At 40.8% G+C, this 21,137-nt stretch overlaps 1 protein-coding gene across 3 annotated transcripts in view; it reads right to left on the reverse strand.

The window, feature by feature from the left end:
• Positions 1 to 21,137, reverse strand: part of NTRK2 (neurotrophic receptor tyrosine kinase 2) — a 424,378-nt gene that overhangs the window by 86,627 nt on the left and 316,614 nt on the right. For all 3 annotated transcript variants that reach the window (XM_063913787.1, XM_063913785.1, XM_063913786.1), the window contains one exon: positions 1,909 to 2,039. In XM_063913787.1, the coding sequence (XP_063769857.1) occupies positions 1,909 to 2,039 (131 nt within the window). The remainder of the gene's footprint in view (positions 1 to 1,908; positions 2,040 to 21,137) is intronic.

Consider the following 21,137-nt stretch of genomic DNA (forward strand, 5'->3'; position numbering starts at 1 on the left):
GGGGGACCCCTTGATTGAAGGGGTCCCCACTCCTCCAGGGTACCCCGGCCAGGGGTGACTAGTTGGGTATTTAATGCCACGGCCGCAGGGAGCAGTATAAAAGTGTCCCCCGGCTGTGGTATTATCTGTCCAGCTAGTGGAGCCCGGTGCTGGTACAAAAAATACGGGGGACCCCTACTCTTTTTGTCCCCCGTATTTTTTGCACCAGGACCAGGCGCAGAGCCCGGTGCTGGTTGTTAAAATACGGAGGATCCCCTGTCATTTCCCCCCCCATATTTTTGCAACCAGGACCGGCTCAAAGAGCCCGAGGCTGGTTATGCTTAGGAGGGGTGACCCCACGCAATTTTTTTTTCGGTTTTTTTTTACCGTTTTTGTACCGTCTGAAAAGTCTATTCAAAATCAGTCAATTGGTCCGTTTTTCGACAGCGGGACTGTCGAATCCGTTTTTTATTGAATATGTCGAATTCCGGCACCCGCCGGCCGGAATTCGACGGTCCAATTGTGTCGAATTTAAAAATGGGCAAAAAAGTGCCGCAATCCGCCCGGAATTGCATATACCCCCAAGACTCATTGGGCGGTATTCAATTATTTTCAGCCCCTTCCACACCCGTTCTGTTTCTGCTAGTGGGTATGGTATCATATTTTCAGCTTGCTACCGCCAGGGGTAGTGAGGAACCCAACCCTTTTTGCAGATAAACCTGATTACTATGGGTGCGATATGCGTAATAAAGGAGATCACTTTAGAAAGGCGATTGGCTGTGATATATCATTTGAATACCACCCATAATATGATGCTTTTCATAAGTGATCAATAAAGTATTTAATAACTAGATTCAACAATTGGTAACTGTGTGCCCCCATATAATAATACTTTTCCTTTTCTCTTATACCTGATATCATCATTATCACCATCAGGGAGTTTTAAAATTATGTTTTACTTTGTTGAAAGAGGTTCATTGTGTCCTGTAATCTCAGCCTGTGTTATTTCTGTAGCACTAGAGGACTTCCCAATCCGTTGCTTTACATAATGCCTCAACTCAGTTAATTGTACTTCCTACTAAATTACACATTTCAATGAAGATATATTGCATCATTCATCCTTCTTTATTAACTGCTGCTTGTGGTTTCATATGTCTGTAATCACGGATATATTGTAGCAGCTTGCAGATTTTACTTGTTCCAAATAAAAACCATCCCATATGATTTAAAGTGAGAATGGTGATTATCAGGCTTTAAAAAAGCAAATTCAGTGGTTAAGGGGCCTATTCAATACTGAGGGTGCTGCAAGTTGCGCTGGTGGATACTGAAGTACCGGTTTAACTCAATATTGTGCCAGTGCTGGGATGGCAGCTTTGAAAAAGAGCTATCCCCATGATACCTACCACTGATGGGTTAACACATGAGCACTGTAAGAGGGGATGCAAGGCTTAAGGGGTACAAGGGATCGGTTGTATCCTTCTTCGCAACCCAGACCTCCTTCCCATAGAAAAGACCAGGGTTCCAGGAACCAACACCATCCGAAGGTTCCTGCAGTCAAACTCCAGTGTTTATATAAGGGAAGGTTACTTTGGGCCCCTAATAAGGGATGTTCCCTTTACTGAAAACATGAGGGAAACTAATGTTTCTGCATGTGTAACACACCCGTAAGTGTTCATGAATAGGCCTATAAATGTGATGATGCAACTTAAGGATAATCTAAAGCAAATGGAATGCTGATGGTTTTCCTTGTACAATATGTCTATGCTTATCAGTGTAAAGGTGGTCAATAGAGATTAATGTTAAAATCATGAGGTACTGTATTGTAATAATAATAATAATAATAATAATAATAATAATTTAAATTGTACTAATATGCTGGGAAGCTAATGACAACTACTATACATGAAGTAAGGTATTAACTGATATTACCTTTACTGCCACAAGTATTTTATCCTGCTCAGGGTATAGGTTATAGCACTCTGCAAGAAACACCTTTCCAAACGCCCCTTCTCCCAGTTCTCTCTTCAGGACAATATTGTGCCTCTTTATATGTTGAACAACTGAAATGGAAAGAAAGACAAAACAAGAAAATGATACACTCATAAAATAGTGCACTGTACATCAGACAGCAAAACAGTAAAATATTCTCTATGCTATCAGACATAGGGGACGATGTATCAAAACCTGAAGAGAGGTAAAGTGGAGAGAGATTTATTGGTCTATTTACTAAACCTTGGAGAGAGAAAAGGGGACGGAGATAAAGGGTGAATACTTCACCGCTGCTAAAAGGATCTCCAGGACGATCCTATTAGCCTCAATGCCGGCGTACTTTTCCCCCAATGCCGGCATTTATCGGGGGTTTATGCTTCACGTTTTTAATGTCCAAAATTTCATCAGGGCTATTAGGATACAGCTCCTGTCATTTCTCAAACACAGCCTGTAACATGGCAGATAGAAGCTGATTGGCTGGTACTTTGGAGGAGTAAGCAGTAATAAGAGCGGAGAAGTGAGCCAGTGGATAAGTTGCCCTATCAACCAATCAGCAGGTCTGTATAATTTTATAGTATGCAAATTATAGATGTTAATGCAGCAGTGAGGCTAATCTTCCTCTCTAGACGTTCATCGTCTGCAGATCCGCTCTGTCAGTCCCTCCATTGGTTACCTGCATTCTACTGTATTAAATATAAAATACATTTACTTACATACAAGGCTTTTAACCAAACTGCACCATCATACATCTCTTCACTCATCTCAAGATATCTCCCTACCCGATCTACGTCTCTCATCCACATGTATTACTTGTTCACACTCCAAATTACAGGACTTTATCCGTGCTTCACCCACTCTGTGGAATGCCCTCCCACGCACAATAAGACTCACCTCTAGTCTCCTAACCTTTAACATTCCCTGAAAACTCACCTCTTCAGACAAGCCTATCAAATTCCTGACCCACCCTCATAACCTTCAGTGCTTCCCTATCTAATTACATCCTCTGTGTACAGTCCACATAACATCACATATTTTGTCTTTCTTTACTCTCACACCCTCCTGACACTTGGCCAACATTGCTGGGTGACCATATCATACAACCCATTAAGAACCTAGCAATATGGTGGACCATTATGCAATAGGTAGCATCTATCCTTGTGTATCACTGCCTCTTTCCCTATAGATTGTAAGCTTGCGAGCAGGGCCTTCCTACCTCTATGTCTGTCTGTTTTTACCCAGTTTTGTTCTATTACTGTTGTTCTAATTGTAAAGCACAACGGAATATGCTGCGCTATATAGCTAACTGTTAATAAATAAAAACATAAATACTTCAGTGCTGATTGATTGCCATGGGCACTTCTCCACTGGCTCACTTCTCCGCTCTTATCACTGCTTAGTAAATGTCCCCCTTTATCTCTGTCCACTTTAACTATCTCCAAGGCTTAGTAACTAGACCCCAATGTCCTATCCAGTCAGCTCCTTTCATGTTACAGGCTGTGTTTGACAAATGACAGTTGGAGCTGATTTGTTGGTACTTTATCTCTCTCCAAGCTTTGATACATCTGCCCCATAGCATTATCAATATCTACAGTAGATATAGTTTTACCATATAACATTGGATTACTATTAAAGTAGTACATTATTAGTTTTACCCAAAATATAGTAAGTTTTTAATATATTGTTCTTTCATAAATACAGAGTAAAAAGATAAAGATTAATAAACAAAAAAGCTCCAACGCATTCAGGGAAGGAAATCACCTCTTTTTGTGCCTCTTACAACAATTTGTAACTCTTGGTTTAACTGAAATGAAAACTATCAAAATAGCTGGATGTCAGGATCATAAGAGACCCCACTGTCCAAACCTGAATAGTAACAATAATGAAATGAATGATGAAAATATGAATACTATACATCCTCAGAATTATAATAGCTCATTCCTGGTCTGCTCATGTTGGACATTATCCATGATTTCAGGTTCCTGAAATAATTTGTTTATTTAATACACTAAAAAGCCTATATGCATAATAATACAATAATACACTATATACAGTAGTCATATAAATAAGTTGGAGACTCTTAATGGTATATGTTGTGGGAAGAATGGATGTAATCAGCGGTGGCTGCGGCCCCAACTGTATAGTGCGGGTGAAGGGGGGCGCTTAGCACATATAGACATAGATGTTAAGATGTATGTAATTTATGTGCTACTGTAGCTTGTTTTATCCTTGGATGGCAGCGCTGTGTGTATAACAGACGGCGGGTGCACCCAGGATTCAGCATTAGGCATTGATCACTTTCCTTTTAAACCCACCCCCCGACTCCCATTGGCTAGGTTTCACAGGAGTCTGGGGGTGGGCTTTGAACGACAGTGAAGCTGAATGTTGCATCCTGGGTGCAGCAACGGCTGTGAAAGACACAGTGCTGCAAGTCCCCGGGGACCTGCAGCCAGCACATATATTACATACATCTCTGCATGCATGTGTATATGTGCTAACCGGTTCCCCCCTGTTCTATGTGATGTGAGCTGCAGCCACCACTGGAAGTAATGGCTATTTCTTATCTACTGATGGGATTGCTGTAATAGAAATGTATAAGTGCTTCAAAGGCTATTGCAATTGTATATCTGGCATGCCTATGCACATGTACTGAAATTGACATTGTGATCTAAAATAAAATGTGTTTCTATTAACATTTTAAGGGGGGAGTTTTATCAAAGCTCGGAGAGAAAGAAGTTTAGAGCGATAAAGGGGTCTATGTACTAAGCCTTGGAGAGAGATAAAGTGGAGTGAGATAAAGTACCAGCCAATCAGCTCCTGTTATGCTACAGGCTGTGTTTGAAAAATGACAGGAGCTGGTTGGTTGGTACTTTATCTCCATTCACTTTATCTCTCTCCATGGCTTAGTACTTACTTAGGGATCTATTCATAAAGCAGTGAAAAGTGTGGAGATGTGAGCCAGTGGAGAAGTTGTCCATGGCAACCAATCAGCTGCTCCGTACAATCGTATAGTATGCAAACTATAAATGTTACTTCAATGCTGATTGGTTGCCATGGGCAACTTCTCCACTGACTCACTTCTCCACACTTTTCACTGCTTCATGAATAGACCCCTTAGACCCCAAAATACTAACCAGTCATCGGCTGTCATTTTTCAATCACATCCTTTAAAATGTCATTTAAAAGCTGGTACTTACTACTTATCGCTTTCCACTTTATCGCTACGAACTTTGATAAATCTCCCCCTAAATTTAGTTTGCAACACTTAATGAAAAGCTTCTCTACACTTTACAAAATAAATAGGTGTATAGTGGTATCATTTCATTTATAGTCACAGTTAAGAAGTAGAGGGCTGTTTCACTGTGGCACTTATTATATACTGTATGGGGATAATTGAATTTTTTTTTAATCTTTTTTCAGAAAACTCAGCTAAAACTCTGAAGAAAGCCGAAGGCTGGGTCACATTTTAGAACACAGTAAGAATTCAGTACAAACAGAGGAGGCAAATCTGAGCTTGGGAAAGAAGTTGTTCAGTTGGCAGGAGAGCTAGATTTAGAAAATATTTAAGGATCATAGTTAATAATTGCAAAAAAATCTTAACATCTATGACAAGGTAATTTAGCAAATGTCCTCATCACTCACAATACTCCTCAGAAAAGAACGGCCCATGTCATGCTGTAATCGCAATTTGCGCTATCACACTTATATCTCTCCCTGTTTATTTGGTTTGGGTAACATGACTGGGATTATGGAAAGCAAGAATGGTAAGAAAGCTGTATAAAAAGTTAAATAAACAAAAGCTATAGACTTTATTTTGGCTTTCTCGAGATAACACAGAAAGAGAAAAATAAAGTTTATAATATTACTGATTCAAATTTCCATACAGAATTGGGCTTCCAGAAATCCATAATCATACTTATTTATTATCAGTTATTTATATGGCAGACATATATTCTGCATTGCTTTATACAGAATATTAGTCATTCACATCAGTCTCTAGCCCCCTGTCCCATTGGAGTTTACAATCTATGGGCCTGATTCAGAGATAAACACTAATGCCACCACAGCTGCGAATGTACGCAGCGAATGTGTGAAATTATGCAAATGCTGCAGCCGTCTAGATTTGTATTGAGGTGCCCACTGACAGCTTTTCAAGACCCAGCGACTACATACAAAGACACAGTGTTGTTTGCAGATCAGTCGATTTGTAATAACCCCGACAGTGCTGGGATATAAGCCTCACCCTCATACTTAAGCTTTGCCTCCTATTACTGATTTCCATAAGCACGGCCTCCCGGTGATGTCAGCTGTCAGTCATTAGAAGGGTAGGGAGGTAAGGGATGCATAGTGTCCCAGACATTTTTTTCTGGGGCTGTGGGACAGGAGGAGGGAGGTCCCGTGGTACCTTAGCATTACCAAGCTTGGGGGGTGCATGGTTATAAGCCATGAGTTGCAAGTTATATAGGAAAGAGGGTGGGGGCAGTCCCCCTAAGCAAAAAGCCCCTTGCAGTCATCCCAATTTATGAAGAAGGGGAAGCCTTATATGTTAAAGGGTCCCCTGTGAAGAGTCCCTCAAACAGAGCCGGCCTTAGCTATAGGCAGACAAGGCATTTGCCTAGGGCATCTAAGCATGTCTAGGGGCATCCAAGCATGTGCAAGGACATAACATGGGCAGTGTTCTCCCCACACTTTATTTCCTAGTCAGTCCATGTCGTAAAATTCCCCTGCCATCCAGAACTGTAACGTGGTCAGTAAGTTGCGTTGCGCTATTTCTATATGAAACATCAGTGCAGCGTGACTTTTGGACACATCAGACTGGAGGGCAGAGAATATCGCTCCCACTGTATAAAATAAAGGGCATGTAGTTGCCAGGAGTAACAGACACCAGCAAACACACTGAACAGTGAAGAGAATGGACAGTTGCTACATGTTTGATACTGGTCTTTTTGTATTACCAGCAAGTGTGGTAGTATATGGACATTGCTGCTATCTGTCTCCAATGAGCAAGCGAAAATAAAGGGTGAGGCTTGCAAAAGACGGTATACCCTGTGAGGTCACATCCCTTGTACAGGTGCCCATTTAATGGGTGCAAATGCAAGCACTCCCCCATCCTGCCACCCCCATCTTACAAAACGCAGTCACGGATCCAGGGAGCTGCATGGGCGCACACATTGACTGCAAGCACGCCAGCAAATAAAAGTAAGTATTATAAAAAAAGCTACTAGCATTACTAATGTGGGGCATACAGTTTGTGTCAGGTGCATTACTGTGTGGCATTATGTGTATTATGGGCATTATTAATGTAGGGCATATGTGTCAGGTGCATTACTGTGTGGAATTATGTGTATTATGGGCATTACTAATGTGGGGTATATGTGTCAGGTGCATTACTGTGTGGCATTATGTGTATTATGGGCATTATTAATGTAGGGCATATGTGTCAGGTGCATTACTGTGTGGAGTTATGTGTATTATGGGCATTACAAATGTGGGGTATATGTGTCAGGTGCATTACTGTGTGGCATTATGTGTATTATGGGCATTACTAATGTGGGGTATATGTGTCAGGTGCATTACTGTGTGGCGTTATGTGTATTATGGGCATTATTAATGTAGGGCATATGTGTCAGGTGCATTACTGTGTGGCATTATGTGTATTATGGGCATTACTAATGTGGGGTATATGTGTCAGGTGTATTACTGTGTGGCATTATGTGTATTATGGGCATTATTAATGTAGGGCATATGTGTCAGGTGCATTACTGTGTGGAATTATGTGTATTATGGGCATTACTAATGTGGGGTATATGTGTCAGGTGCATTACTGTGTGGCATTATGTGTATTATGGGCATTATTAATGTAGGGCATATGTGTCAGGTGCATTACTGTGTGGAATTATGTGTATTATGGGCATTACTAATGTGGGGTATATGTGTCAGGTGCATTACTGTGTGGCATTATGTGTATTATGGGCATTACTAATGTGGGGTATATGTGTCAGGTGCATTACTGTGTGGCATTATGTGTATTATGGGCATTATTAATGTAGGGCATATGTGTCAGGTGCATACTGTGTGGAATTATGTGTATTGTGGGCATTACTAATGTGGGGTATATGTGTCAGGTGCATTACTGTGTGGCATTATGTGTATTATGGGCATTATTAATGTAGGGCATATGTGTCAGGTGCATTACTGTGTGGATTTATGTGTATTATGGGCATTACTAATGTGGGGTATATGTGTCAGGTGCATTACTGTGTGGCATTATGTGTATTATGGGCATTATTAATGTAGGGCATATGTGTCAGGTGCTGTGTGGAATTATGTGTATTATGGGCATTACTAATGTGGGGTATATGTGTCAGGTGCATTACTGTGTGGCATTATGTGTATTATGGGCATTATTAATGTAGGGCATATGTGTTAGGTGCATTACTGTGTGGAATTATGTGTATTATGGGCATTACTAATGTGGGGTATATGTGTCAGGTGCATTACTGTGTGGCATTATGTGTATTATGGGCATTATTAATGTAGGGCATATGTGTCAGGTGCATTACTGTGTGGAATTATGTGTATTATGAGCATTACTAATGTGGGGTATATGTGTCAGGTGCATTATTGTGTGGCATTATGTGTATTATGGGCATTACTAATGTGGGGTATATGTGTCAGGTGCATTACTGTGTGGCATTATGTGTATTATGGGCATTATTAATGTAGGGCATATGTGTCAGGTGCATTACTGTGTGGATTTATGTGTATTATGGGCATTACTAATGTGGGATATATGTGTCAGGTGCATTACTGTGTGGCATTATGTGTATTATGGACATTACTAATGTGGGGTATATGTGTCAGGTGCATTACTGTGTGGCATTATGTGTATTATGGGCATTATTAATGTAGGGCATATGTGTCAGGTGCATTACTGTGTGGAATTATGTGTATTATGGGCATTACTAATGTGGGGTATATGTGTCAGGTGCATTACTGTGTGGCATTATGGGCATTATTAATGTAGGGCATATGTGTCAGGTGCATTACTGTGTGGAATTATGTGTATTATGGGCATTACTAATGTGGGGTATATGTGTCAGGTATATGTGGCATAATGCATTACTGTGTGGCATTATGGGCATTATTAATGTAGGGCATATGTGTCAGGTGCATTACTGTGTGGAATTATGTGTATTATGGGCATTACTAATGTGGGGTATATGTGTCAGGTGCATTACTGTGTGGCATTATGTGTATTATGGGCATTATTAATGTAGGGCTTATGTGTCAGGTGCATTACTGTGTGGAATTATGTGTATTATGGGCATTACTAATGTGGGGTATATGTGTCAGGTGCATTACTGTGTGGCATTATGTGTATTATGGGCATTATTAATGTAGGGCATATGTGTCAGGTGCATTAATGTGTGGAATTATGTGTATTATGGGCATTACTAATGTGGGGTATATGTGTCAGGTGCATTATTGTGTGGCATTATGTGTATTATGGGCATTATTAATGTGGGGTATATGTGTCAGGTGCATTACTGTGTGGCATTATGTGTATTATGGACATTACTAATGTGGGGTATATGTGTCAGGTGCATTACTGTGTGGCATTATGTGTATTATGGGCATTATTAATGTAGGGCATATGTGTCAGGTGCATTACTGTGTGGAATTATGTGTATTATGGGCATTACTAATGTGGGGTATATGTGTCAGGTGCATTACTGTGTGGCATTATGGGCATTATTAATGTAGGGCATATGTGTCAGGTGCATTACTGTGTGGAATTATGTGTATTATGGGCATTACTAATGTGGGGTATATGTGTCAGGTGCATTATTGTGTGGCATTATGTGTATTATGGGCATTACTAATGTGGGGTATATGTGTCAGGTGCATTACTGTGTGGCATTATGTGTATTATGGGCATTATTAATGTAGGGCTTATGTGTCAGGTGCATTACTGTGTGGAATTATGTGTATTATGGGCATTACTAATGTGGGGTATATGTGTCAGGTGCATTACTGTGTGGCATTATGTGTATTATGGGCATTATTAATGTAGGGCATATGTGTCAGGTGCATTACTGTGTGGAATTATGTGTATTATGGGCATTACTAATGTGGGGTATATGTGTCAGGTGCATTACTGTGTGGCATTATGTGTATTATGGGCATTATTAATGTAGGGCATATGTGTCAGGTGCATTACTGTGTGGAATTATGTGTATTATGGGCATTACTAATGTGGGGTATATGTGTCAGGTGCATTACTGTGTGGCATTATGTGTATTATGGGCATTATTAATGTAGGGCATATGTGTCAGGTGCATTACTGTGTGGATTTATGTGTATTATGGGCATTACTAATGTGGGGTATATGTGTCAGGTGCATTACTGTGTGGCATTATGTGTATTATGGACATTACTAATGTGGGGTATATGTGTCAGGTGCATTACTGTGTGGCATTATGTGTATTATGGGCATTATTAATGTAGGGCATATGTGTCAGGTGCATTACTGTGTGGAATTATGTGTATTATGGGCATTACTAATGTGGGATATATGTGTCAGGTGCATTACTGTGTGGCATTATGGGCATTATTAATGTAGGGCATATGTGTCAGGTGCATTACTGTGTGGAATTATGTGTATTATGGGCATTACTAATGTGGGGTATATGTGTCAGGTGCATTATTGTGTGGCATTATGTGTATTATGGGCATTACTAATGTGGGGTATATGTGTCAGGTGCATTACTGTGTGGCATTATGTGTATTATGGGCATTATTAATGTAGGGCTTATGTGTCAGGTGCATTACTGTGTGGAATTATGTGTATTATGGGCATTACTAATGTGGGGTATATGTGTCAGGTGCATTACTGTGTGGCATTATGTGTATTATGGGCATTATTAATGTAGGGCATATGTGTCAGGTGCATTACTGTGTGGAATTATGTGTATTATGGGCATTACTAATGTGGGGTATATGTGTCAGGTGCATTACTGTGTGGCATTATGTGTATTATGGGCATTATTAATGTAGGGCATATGTGTCAGGTGCATTACTGTGTGGAATTATGTGTATTATGGGCATTACTAATGTGGGGTATATGTGTCAGGTGCATTACTGTGTGGCATTATGTGTATTATGGGCATTATTAATGTAGGGCATATGCGTCAGGTGCATTACTGTGTGGAATTATGTGTATTATGGGCATTACTAATGTGGGGTATATGTGTCAGGTGCATTACTGTGTGGCATTATGTGTATTATGGGCATTATTCATGTAGGGCATATGTGTCAGGTGAATTACTGTGTGGAGTTATGTGTATTATGGGCATTACTAATGAGGGGCATATGTGTCAGGTGAATTACTGTGTGGAGTTATGTGTATTATGGGCATTACTGTGTGCCATTATGCAGGGTTGAACTGACCCACAGGGTAACCCCCTGGTGGGCCCCACTGCCTGAGTGTTGCTGGGTCAGATGCAGAACTAGCAGCAGTGCTAGGGGGAACCAGACAAAATTTTGCCTAGGGCATCAAATTGGCTAGGGCCGGCTCTACCCCCAAAAGTATAAGGGGAGGCAGTGCAGCAACAGATGTCTTCATTGAGAGAGAGACACCCTGTAGAAGACAAAAAGGGGAGTACTATTTGGCAGTGCCATGCCTGCAGGGCAAAATTAAGGCTGGTGGGGTCCCAGGACAACAAAGGTTTTGGGGCCCTTCACTATTAACATTGGGGTCTATTTTCTAAGCCTAAGAGAGATAGATAGAGAGAGAGAGAGAGAGAGAGAGAGAGAGAGAGAGAGAGAGAGAGTTACTCACCACCTCTATATGACCAGCGGCTATTCCCCTCTTAAATCCTGCAGCTAGGAAGACGCTTTCCACTGAACTCTGCACAAAGGTCTCACGACATGCTGCGAGACAAGTATGCTGTGCACATCCGGACCCCAGTGAATTGCGGATACTGTGGGGGTCCTCTGATTGGAAGGTACTTTATCTCCATCCACTTTATCTCTCTCCAAAGCTTAGTACATAGACCCCAGAAAGTAATTTTACAAATGTTTTACAAATTCATCACAAATTTCAGTCAGGACTCCATAGTAGTTAATTTTAATGCTCATTGTTGCATCTCTATAGTACACAGGTACTCTGCGCTGTTTGGGTGAAAATGTTCCTAATCTTTAAATCTGTGCGGTCTACTTTACATCAAATTAGTACTTAGTTTGTCTTCCTGTTTTACATGCACGAATGTGGTATAGTAATTAACAAACATGTTTTGCATCAGTTCCTAAAAAAAAAAGAAGCAATTCCTTTGAACAATGAATGTTGTTACTCCAAGCACAAACCCATTATACTGCCACAGAAATATGTTCTTTATAATCTCAATAATTTAAACTTCATGTTTTTATTTTAATCATAAACATTAAAGGAACATTTTGAAACGATCATTGAATGATTGTGAAAGGAAATGGTTTACCACAAAAGAAGTAGCCGAGGTAAATGCCATAATGTGATCTCTGTGGTTTCTGTTATATATGACATTGGGGACATGCAATATATTACATCTATGTGTGTAACATTGGTTATGACAATAGCTGGACATACATTAATTTCTCTATGTCAGAAAACAGTCTGGCAGGTTTCAGTCACAATTATTACAGATCTATTTACAGGAGGCTCTTGTAGAAATGTTGCATTTGGAATTGTATCATCTCAGACTTGATACATCTTTCCTTACATAGTAAACTTTTATATTCAATCCACAGGCGTTTCTAGAGAGGAGGAGGCCTGTGTGCAGGCTCCACCTGGGCCCCACCTCTCTAGCTGGCATCAGCGCTTAGCTCTGGGCACTAGGGTCCCTAGGGGACCCTAGCGCTGTCCGAGAGTCTACAGCACATGCACAGATCTCAGTGAAAATGGCGCTGCAGCCATTTTCCCAGTGATATATCTACTGTGCATGCGGAAAAACACCAGGAAAATGACGCCTAGCCATTTTCTCTGTGATTTCGGCAGCGGTGCAGTGTGTACAGGCCCATGTGCACCGCACACACTGCAACCATTATGAATATGCCAGTGATTCAAACCCTCATAGGGGAGATCTAAGTATTAGATCATTATCCCCCCAGTCCCCACAAGTGCAATGTTGTGAACTGCAGCATTACACAGAGGGTGTGGGGCCATGATGAGGCAATTCTCTGAACAGTGTGTGGGCAAGGAGACAAAGAGTGTCATTCCAAGTTGCTCGCTCGGTGCCGTTTTTCGCAGCGCAGCGAACAGGTTACTACTGCGCATGCATATGCACCGCAATGCGCAGGCGCATCGTATGAGTACAAAGCAGATCGTTGCTGGGCAATGGATTTAACAAAGAATCCATTCGCACAGCCGATCGCAAAGAGATTGATAGGAAGAGGGCGTTTGTGGGTGGCAACTGACCGTTTTCAGGGAGCGTTTGGACAGAGGCGTGTCCTAGCGTTTGCAGGGCTGGTGTCTGACGTCAATTCCGGGACCAAAAAGACTGAAGTGATCGCAAGGGCTGAGTAAGTCCAGAGCTACTCAGAAACTAGAAAAAACTTTTTTGTCTCGCTCAGCTACACACGCGTTCGCACACTTGCAAAGCGAAAATACACTCCCCTGTGGGCAGCGACTATGCGTTTGGACGGCAGCTAAAAGTAGCTAGCGAGCGATCAACTCGGAATGACCCCCAAAAGACAAGTAGCACTGGTAGTAAAGTTAGCCCTAAGGGAAGAACAAGAGAGATGAAGGAAGGGGGTGGGGTTGGGGGTTGGACTGGGAAGGAGACATGGTTTGGTCTTGGCCATGTTAAGTTTCAGGGGGTTCACTACGATCTGCCGGCGGCCGGCCTCCCGGCGGCCAGCATACCGGCACTGGGAGGCCGGCCACCGGCTTACCAACAGTGTGGCGAGCGCAAATGAGCCCCTTGCGGGCTCGCTGCGCTCGCCACGCTACGGGCACACTATTTTATTCTCCCTCCATGGGGGTCGTGGACCCCCACGAGGGAGAATAAGTGTCGGTATGCCGACTGTCGGGCTCCCGGCGCCGGTATGCTGGTCGCCGGGAGCCCGACCGCCGGCATACTGAAGACCACCCGTTTCAGGATGTGCTGGGACATTCAGGAGATAGCCGAAAAGAGTTACAGACCTAGAGCCTGATTCTGAGGTGGGAGTAAAGCAGAAAAGAGCAAGTAACTGTACACCTGGACAAACCATACTGCACTGCAATTGGGACAGAAAATGAGCCAACTTGCAAGGCTGCTTATAACCTTTTTAGGGTTTTCATAAAAGTGACGTTGCTACTGTAGTTACTATTCTAATGCCAAAATCTGGCCCCATGCTGAATATCCTGATTCCAGAACAGAGGCACAAAAACTAGAGCGAGCTGACATGACCTAACATAAGAATTAACTATTAGTACAGTGGCACATACTATAGCAAAAGGTGAACACACCCAATACTAGATGGGACCCAAATGTAATTATTATTTAATCCCTTGCAACGGCTATATTTTGTCCTAATTATTTGTTTATTTATTTATTATTATTATTATTATTATTATTATTATTATACACTTTTGTATTACCAATATTCATTCTAAAATAAGATCTTTAGACTTGGAAGAGTTCTTTTTTTTTAAGCCTTATACAGATGTGCAAGTGTTCCAATGTGGTACTTGGATGCGCAAACTTGGCTATTGATTTACAGAAATGTTTCAGCCTGCTTTCTTGCTTGATTCACAGAGGCCCTCATTCCAAGTCGTTCGCTCGGTAATTTTCTTCGCATCGCAGCGTTTTTCTGGTTAGTACGCATGCGCAATGTTCGCACTGCGACTGCGCCAAGTAATTTTGCTATGAAGATAGTTTTTTTACTCACGGCTTTTTCTTCGCTCCGGAGATCGTAGTGTGATTGACAGGAAATGGGTGTTACTGGGCGGAAACACTGCGTTTTATGGGCGTGTGGATAAAAACGCTACCGTTTCCGGAAAAAACGCGGGAGTGGCTGGAGAAACGGAGGAGTGTCTGGGCGAACGCTGGGTGTGTTTATGACGTCAAACCAGGAACGACAAGCAGTGAACTGATCGCAGATGCCGAGTAAGTCTGAAGCTACTCTGAAACTGCTAAGTAGTTTGTAATCGCAATATTGCGAATACATCGTTCGCAATTTTAAGAAGCTAAGATTCACTCCCAGTAGGCGGCGGCTTAGCGTGTGTAACTCTGCTAAAATCGCCTTGCGAGCGAACAACTCGGAATGAGGGCCAGTAATATGTTTTGTATCACATTATAGTATAACCTAGCTCTATAAGGTATCCGGTCTCTAGGTCGACCAAACTTAGGTCGACACGCATTAGGTCGACATGGTTTCTATGTCAACATGGTTACTAGGTCGACATGTTTTAGGTTGACATGACAAAAGGTCAACATGAATTTTTCACTTTTTTCCCCATTTTTTGAACCTTTTCATATTTTCTGATCAACGTGGACTACAATTAGGGACAGTAGGTAACATGTGCCGAGCGCAGCGGAGCAAGGCACCTTGCCCAAAGCGCAAGCCATGTGAGGGGACACGGTACACTAATTGGGGTTCCCGGTCACTCATACTGTACAATTGTACGGAGCAGCTGATTGGTCGGCCAGGGGGAACTTCTCCACAGGCTCACTTCTCCACTGTGTTTACTGCTTCATGAATAGACCCCATTATAACAATGTGCAGTAAACAAATCATGATGTGAGGATGTGTAGTGGGCCTAGGTCAGCACAAACTGCACTGTTAATCACCTGCTTACATGTACTTTCCAAGCCATAACAAATGTCCATGCAAGAGAAATATGCTAATTTTGGCATCTATGATAATGGCAAATTCAATTCATGTACTGTCCCTGAGGGCTAAGCTATTCATACTTAAACCACAGTGAATATAGGACAATCAATTAAACTCTTAAAACAACTATATCCCAGTAACTGGACATATAAATCCTGCTCAGCCAATAGTATGTCATACTGTACTCACAGAGAGGAGAACTGCAAAGCTGGCAGAGCTGACTAATTAGAAGCGATTAATTTTATGGTGATGGTGAAACATATGTATTATATTGTATAAAAGCCTAATAGATGTCACAGTAAATCATGCAAGATTCCCTTTCTTATGTACTTTTCTCTGTAGTGCTGGACTACTAGGAATGTGTGACTCAACATAAATGTCCCTCTAGGCTCTCCTTAAAAAAAGCTATTTTAGGATATGAAATCTTTATTTTCAGCAACCAGAAATCTGTACTATTTCTTACAATAATATTAGAAACGTAATACGTTGAAAACCCTCCCAAAACAACTTGTAAGCTGTAAGGATATCTTTATTTGTCTTTTTTTTGAGATGGAGAACATTCCAGGGTGTGAAAATACGGTTCTGGCATGAATGGTCGACCATGTTAAGGTCGACATTTATTAGGTCAACCACTATTGGTGGACATATACATGGTCGACATGGACTAATAGTCGACACATGAAAATGGTTGACACAGGACAGGTCGACACATGAAAAGGTCGACATGTATTTTTTAATTGTTTTTGGTGTAATTTTTTTCTGTAACATGACCAGGAACCCCAGTTAGTGTACCGTGTCCCCTTGCATGGCTCGCTTTGCTTGCCATCCTGGGAGCAAGGTGTCTTGCTCCGCTACTGCTGTGCTTGGCAAAGGTTACCGTTCCCAATTGTAGTCCACGTGGATGGTAAAGTATGAAAAAATAAAAAATCTAATTTATTTTTTAAAAAGCCATGTCGACCTTTTCATGCGTTGACCTGTCCTGTGTCAACCATTTTCATGTGTCAACCATTTGTCCATGTCGACCATGTCAATGTCGACCAACAGTGGTCTACCTAATGACTGTCAACCTTAACATGGTCGACCATCCAAACGGATACCTGAAAGTACTACCGGAAGACAAGTTATTGGTGTGAATCTATCTAATCTCTCTCTCTCTCTCTCTCTCTCTCTCTCTCTCTCTCTCTCTCTCCCCCTCCCTCCCTATCTCTCTCTCTCTCTCTCCCTCTCTCCCTCCCTTTATCTGTCACTCACTCACTCACTCACTCACTCACTCACTCACTCACCTGTGTGTGTGTGTGTGTGTGTATTAAATCACTTCTTTCTTTTGTGATGAGGATTTATTGATATTTTCACATCCACTAGTGCAAATAAAAAAGGTAGATAACATGCTATACTGTATATGGTTCCAATAATATGATACAAAGCTTTCTATAAGTATTGAGATATAGACAAGACTCCGAATCTAAATAAGGAAATATGTAAAATATTATTTCATTTTATAGAACATCTTTGTAAATGTATATAGACATACTGTAGATAAAGACACTGATGTATTCAGCATTGAAGAATTAAATTATTATGTTTCAGTGTATGGTGCACAGTGCTTCATTGGGGTTAATCAGAGTTGTAAGCAACCAAAAAACTTAGCAATTGGGCAAAACTATGTGCACTGCAGGTGGGGCAGATATAACATGTGCAGAGAGATTTAGACCTGGGTGGGGTGTTTCCAAACTAAAGTGCCGTGTAAAAATAAGGCAGCCAGTATTTACCCTGCACAGAGACAATATAACCCACCCAAATTTAAATCTCTCTGCACATGTTACATCTGCCCCACCTGCCTTGCAACATGACTTTGCCCAACTGCTAACTTTTTTTGGTTTGCTAACAACTCTGAATAACCGCCTCTGTACGTTAAGTATATACAAGTACAGTATTTCAGTGTTTTATCATCAGTGGTTTTAATAAATTAAACTAAAATTCCCTTCTTGGATTTTCAGCATAATAGTGGAAAAATATATTATTAAACAGAAATTACTTTCAGTTGTGAAATGATTTATAATGATTTAGAATTATTTCAGTCAATAAATGTTAATGATCCAGAATGAGTCCTATTGAAATGAAGGTCATTACAGGGAGGTGGGAGGTTTCCTGCAATTTACCTGCCAATGTAGTCCTTTGTCTCTAAACAAATGACTATAACACCCTACTCACTGGTTTGGGGTCATTAGTGCCTTTGTGTCCCCATAATAGTTTATTGAACCTATTATTTAACTGATTCTTTGAGAAAGACCTGTTTTACAGTCATGGCCTCAGCTGTATGCCGTGCAAAGTTCAAGAGGACGTCCCATTTAAACTTTGATAGAATAAAGAACATTCTTAAAGCCATACAACTCTTTTAAGAATTTAGAGAAAAATCAGTTAATGCAATTAATACCATGGGATTCTGACACTTGCAATTCACTTAATTGTGGCCAGAGAGGTTTCCCTGCAGAACTATGGGTAGAATACTATTCAAATCCACACTAGTACACTTAATTATGCTGCTGTCAGGATTAAATCCAAGAGAAAAAAAGGCAAGATAGCAATGAACAAATTGTCTCATTAAAAAGCCAATTTAAAAGATCTTTAATTATGTGCTAATTCTGTAAGTAGAAAGATGATTCCAAAGTGCTTGGTAATAGTCCTTAGAATTGATAGCTTCGAAATCCTTCCTTAAATTCTACATTTATTTCTAAGATCATTAACTGTTATGGAGCTGATTATTTAACAAACACAGACCAAGTGACTCTTCTTAGTATGATTTCTTTAGAAAAAGATTTAATTCTTCGTACAGAATGATTTCACTTTTCCGGTCAGACTGCAAAGGCCTTTCCGCCATTTTCCACATTTAATCTTTGCTGTACTGAGTTAAACGGTGACCACATCTTGAAGTGTTTCAGTGTTCTGTTACTATTTTAGTCCTTGAGAAATCTAAAAGTAGCTTCAATGTCGGTTTTCAGAATGTTGAAATGAATTATGAGTTTATTTAATTTAAATTGATCTCACTGAAGAGAACTAAACATAATAAATCTGTATTTTATAGAAATGGCAATTTTGCATTTTCTCATATGTAAAGAAAAAATATCCAATAATTTCTATTAATACATCTACTTCTACTTTCAATGTAGATTTTTTGGATTATGTGCCAGCATGCAGAAGATTTTCTGGAATGTTTTATATTTGTCTATTGTACCATATATCATTTACATACAGAGCCGTCTTAACAGCAGTGTAGGCCCCTGGGCACAGCAATGCACTGGGCCCTCTACCCATCCTCCAGCAGTAGGGGTGGGGGGTGCTATCAGCGGCAGCATTGAGGTCCCGCAAGCGGTAGGGGGTGTTCTATCTTCCGCTCAGCTTGTAGGACCTGGAGCAGTCATTTCTGCTAATTACTCCTTTACTGCACAGATGGGGCTAAATTGTAGAAGGGGGCATTGGGCTGAATGAAGATGCCCTGGTACATGACTTCCAGGGTGGTAGGGGGTGTTTAACAAGTAGGGAAGGGGTGGCTAGTGGAGTGGGCTTAATATTTATCATTTTCCGGTGGAAGGGCAGCTTGCTTGACTGCAGATATCTTAAGTTCCTGAAAATATATTTCTTAGCTTTGAATGGGATAAAAAAAAACTAGAACGTCCCACCTTTCAGGAGGTTCTGGGGACTTGGGGATCAGAGTTTAGGAGCCAGAGCAATTCACCAACGAAAATCTAAAACTGCATATTAGGCGTGTGGAGCTGGAGCAGGGACCAGCTGCTTGAAGGCTGATATCTCTGGTTCTGGGCATAGTATAGACAAGCTGCCAGTGTCCACCGAAAAGTGGAGAGTCCCAGCTTTTGGCTTATATCCTCAGAAATACTCTGTCAGACAGAACCCGAGATATCTGGTTGGGAAGAGCAATTAACAGGCTTGGATGGGGACCATTGCTTTCAAGTCGGATATCTCCGGTTCCCCATGGTCGATTTTCAAAAATCTGGTACCCCTGTAAAGAGGGGACCCTCAGATATCAACCTAGGGCCTTTATTCTCTTGGGGCCCTTAAGCAAGAGTCCATTGAGCCCATACAAAAAGACGGCCCTGTTTACATAACCTATTCTGTAAAGGTCAGAATATGTCTTTACATTAATTTTTTTTTGTCAAACTCATCTTCATCTTTAGTTAATGTTTAGATGCTGACCCTTCATAACAGCAACCAATCAGTATGTTGTTATAATTTATTTAGAACAGTCTGGAAAATTATAGCTAGAATCAGGTTGTTTATTGGGTATGCGTATCTAAATTAAAGCAACAGATAATTACACGGGTGTGAATCTAAGCTTCAGTATATAGGTAGAACTTCAAGGAGCTTACGAGAAAGGTGGGGAGAACATAGCAGGAATATAAAGAAAGGCTTCAGCAAGCACAATCTGTCTAATTATTTTAAAACTATCCATGCATGTTCTATGGACTCCATAACACACGTTACAGGTATCAACCAGATTAATAATACTGTAACTGGCATAACAAAAATGGAACACTTTTAGCTCATAGTGAAATGATGTATATTCCTGATGTTAGACCCTAATAAGGCCCAGATTTATCAAGCATTGGAGAGTGATAAATTACATTGTGATAAAGTACCAACCAATCAGCTCCTAGCTGTCATTTTTCAAAAACAGCCTGTAACATGGCAGTTAGGAGCTGGTTGGTTGGTACTTTATCACCGTGCAATTTATCACTCTCCAAGGCTTAATAAATATGGGCCTTAGGGGGTGATGTACTAAGCAGTGAAAAGAGTGGAGAAGTGAGCCAGTGGAGAAGTTGCCCATGGCATCCAATCAGCATTGAAGTAACATTTATCATTTGCATACTATAAAATTATACAGAGTAGCTGATTGGTTGCCATGGGGAATCCTCCACTGGCTTACTTACAGTATCTACTCTTTTCACTGCTTAGTACATGTCCCCCTTAGTTCCATATGGTCCTAATGCAGAATTCGAAATAAAATAGTTTTTATGAATTCTTATCCCTTCTTCAGTTTATATGTATGAATAGACACTATCTGAAGGTTTTACTCATCATTTGTTTTAGCTGTTTCTACGTACATGACCTGCTTGAAGCAATTCCGTTTCTACACTTACCACATATGGTATCAAATTTTTTAATACAATTCTTAGCACTAACATATGGATGTTAATCTGGTAATACATATGCTATGTGCAGGAACATTACTAGGATCTTATAGATCATATACATTCTATAATAAGTCACAAATCATATTTGCTCATTATAACCAATGTTAATAG

The sequence above is a fragment of the Pseudophryne corroboree genome, chromosome 1, assembly GCF_028390025.1.
Source record: "Pseudophryne corroboree isolate aPseCor3 chromosome 1, aPseCor3.hap2, whole genome shotgun sequence".
NCBI classification, from domain to species: domain Eukaryota; kingdom Metazoa; phylum Chordata; class Amphibia; order Anura; family Myobatrachidae; genus Pseudophryne; species Pseudophryne corroboree.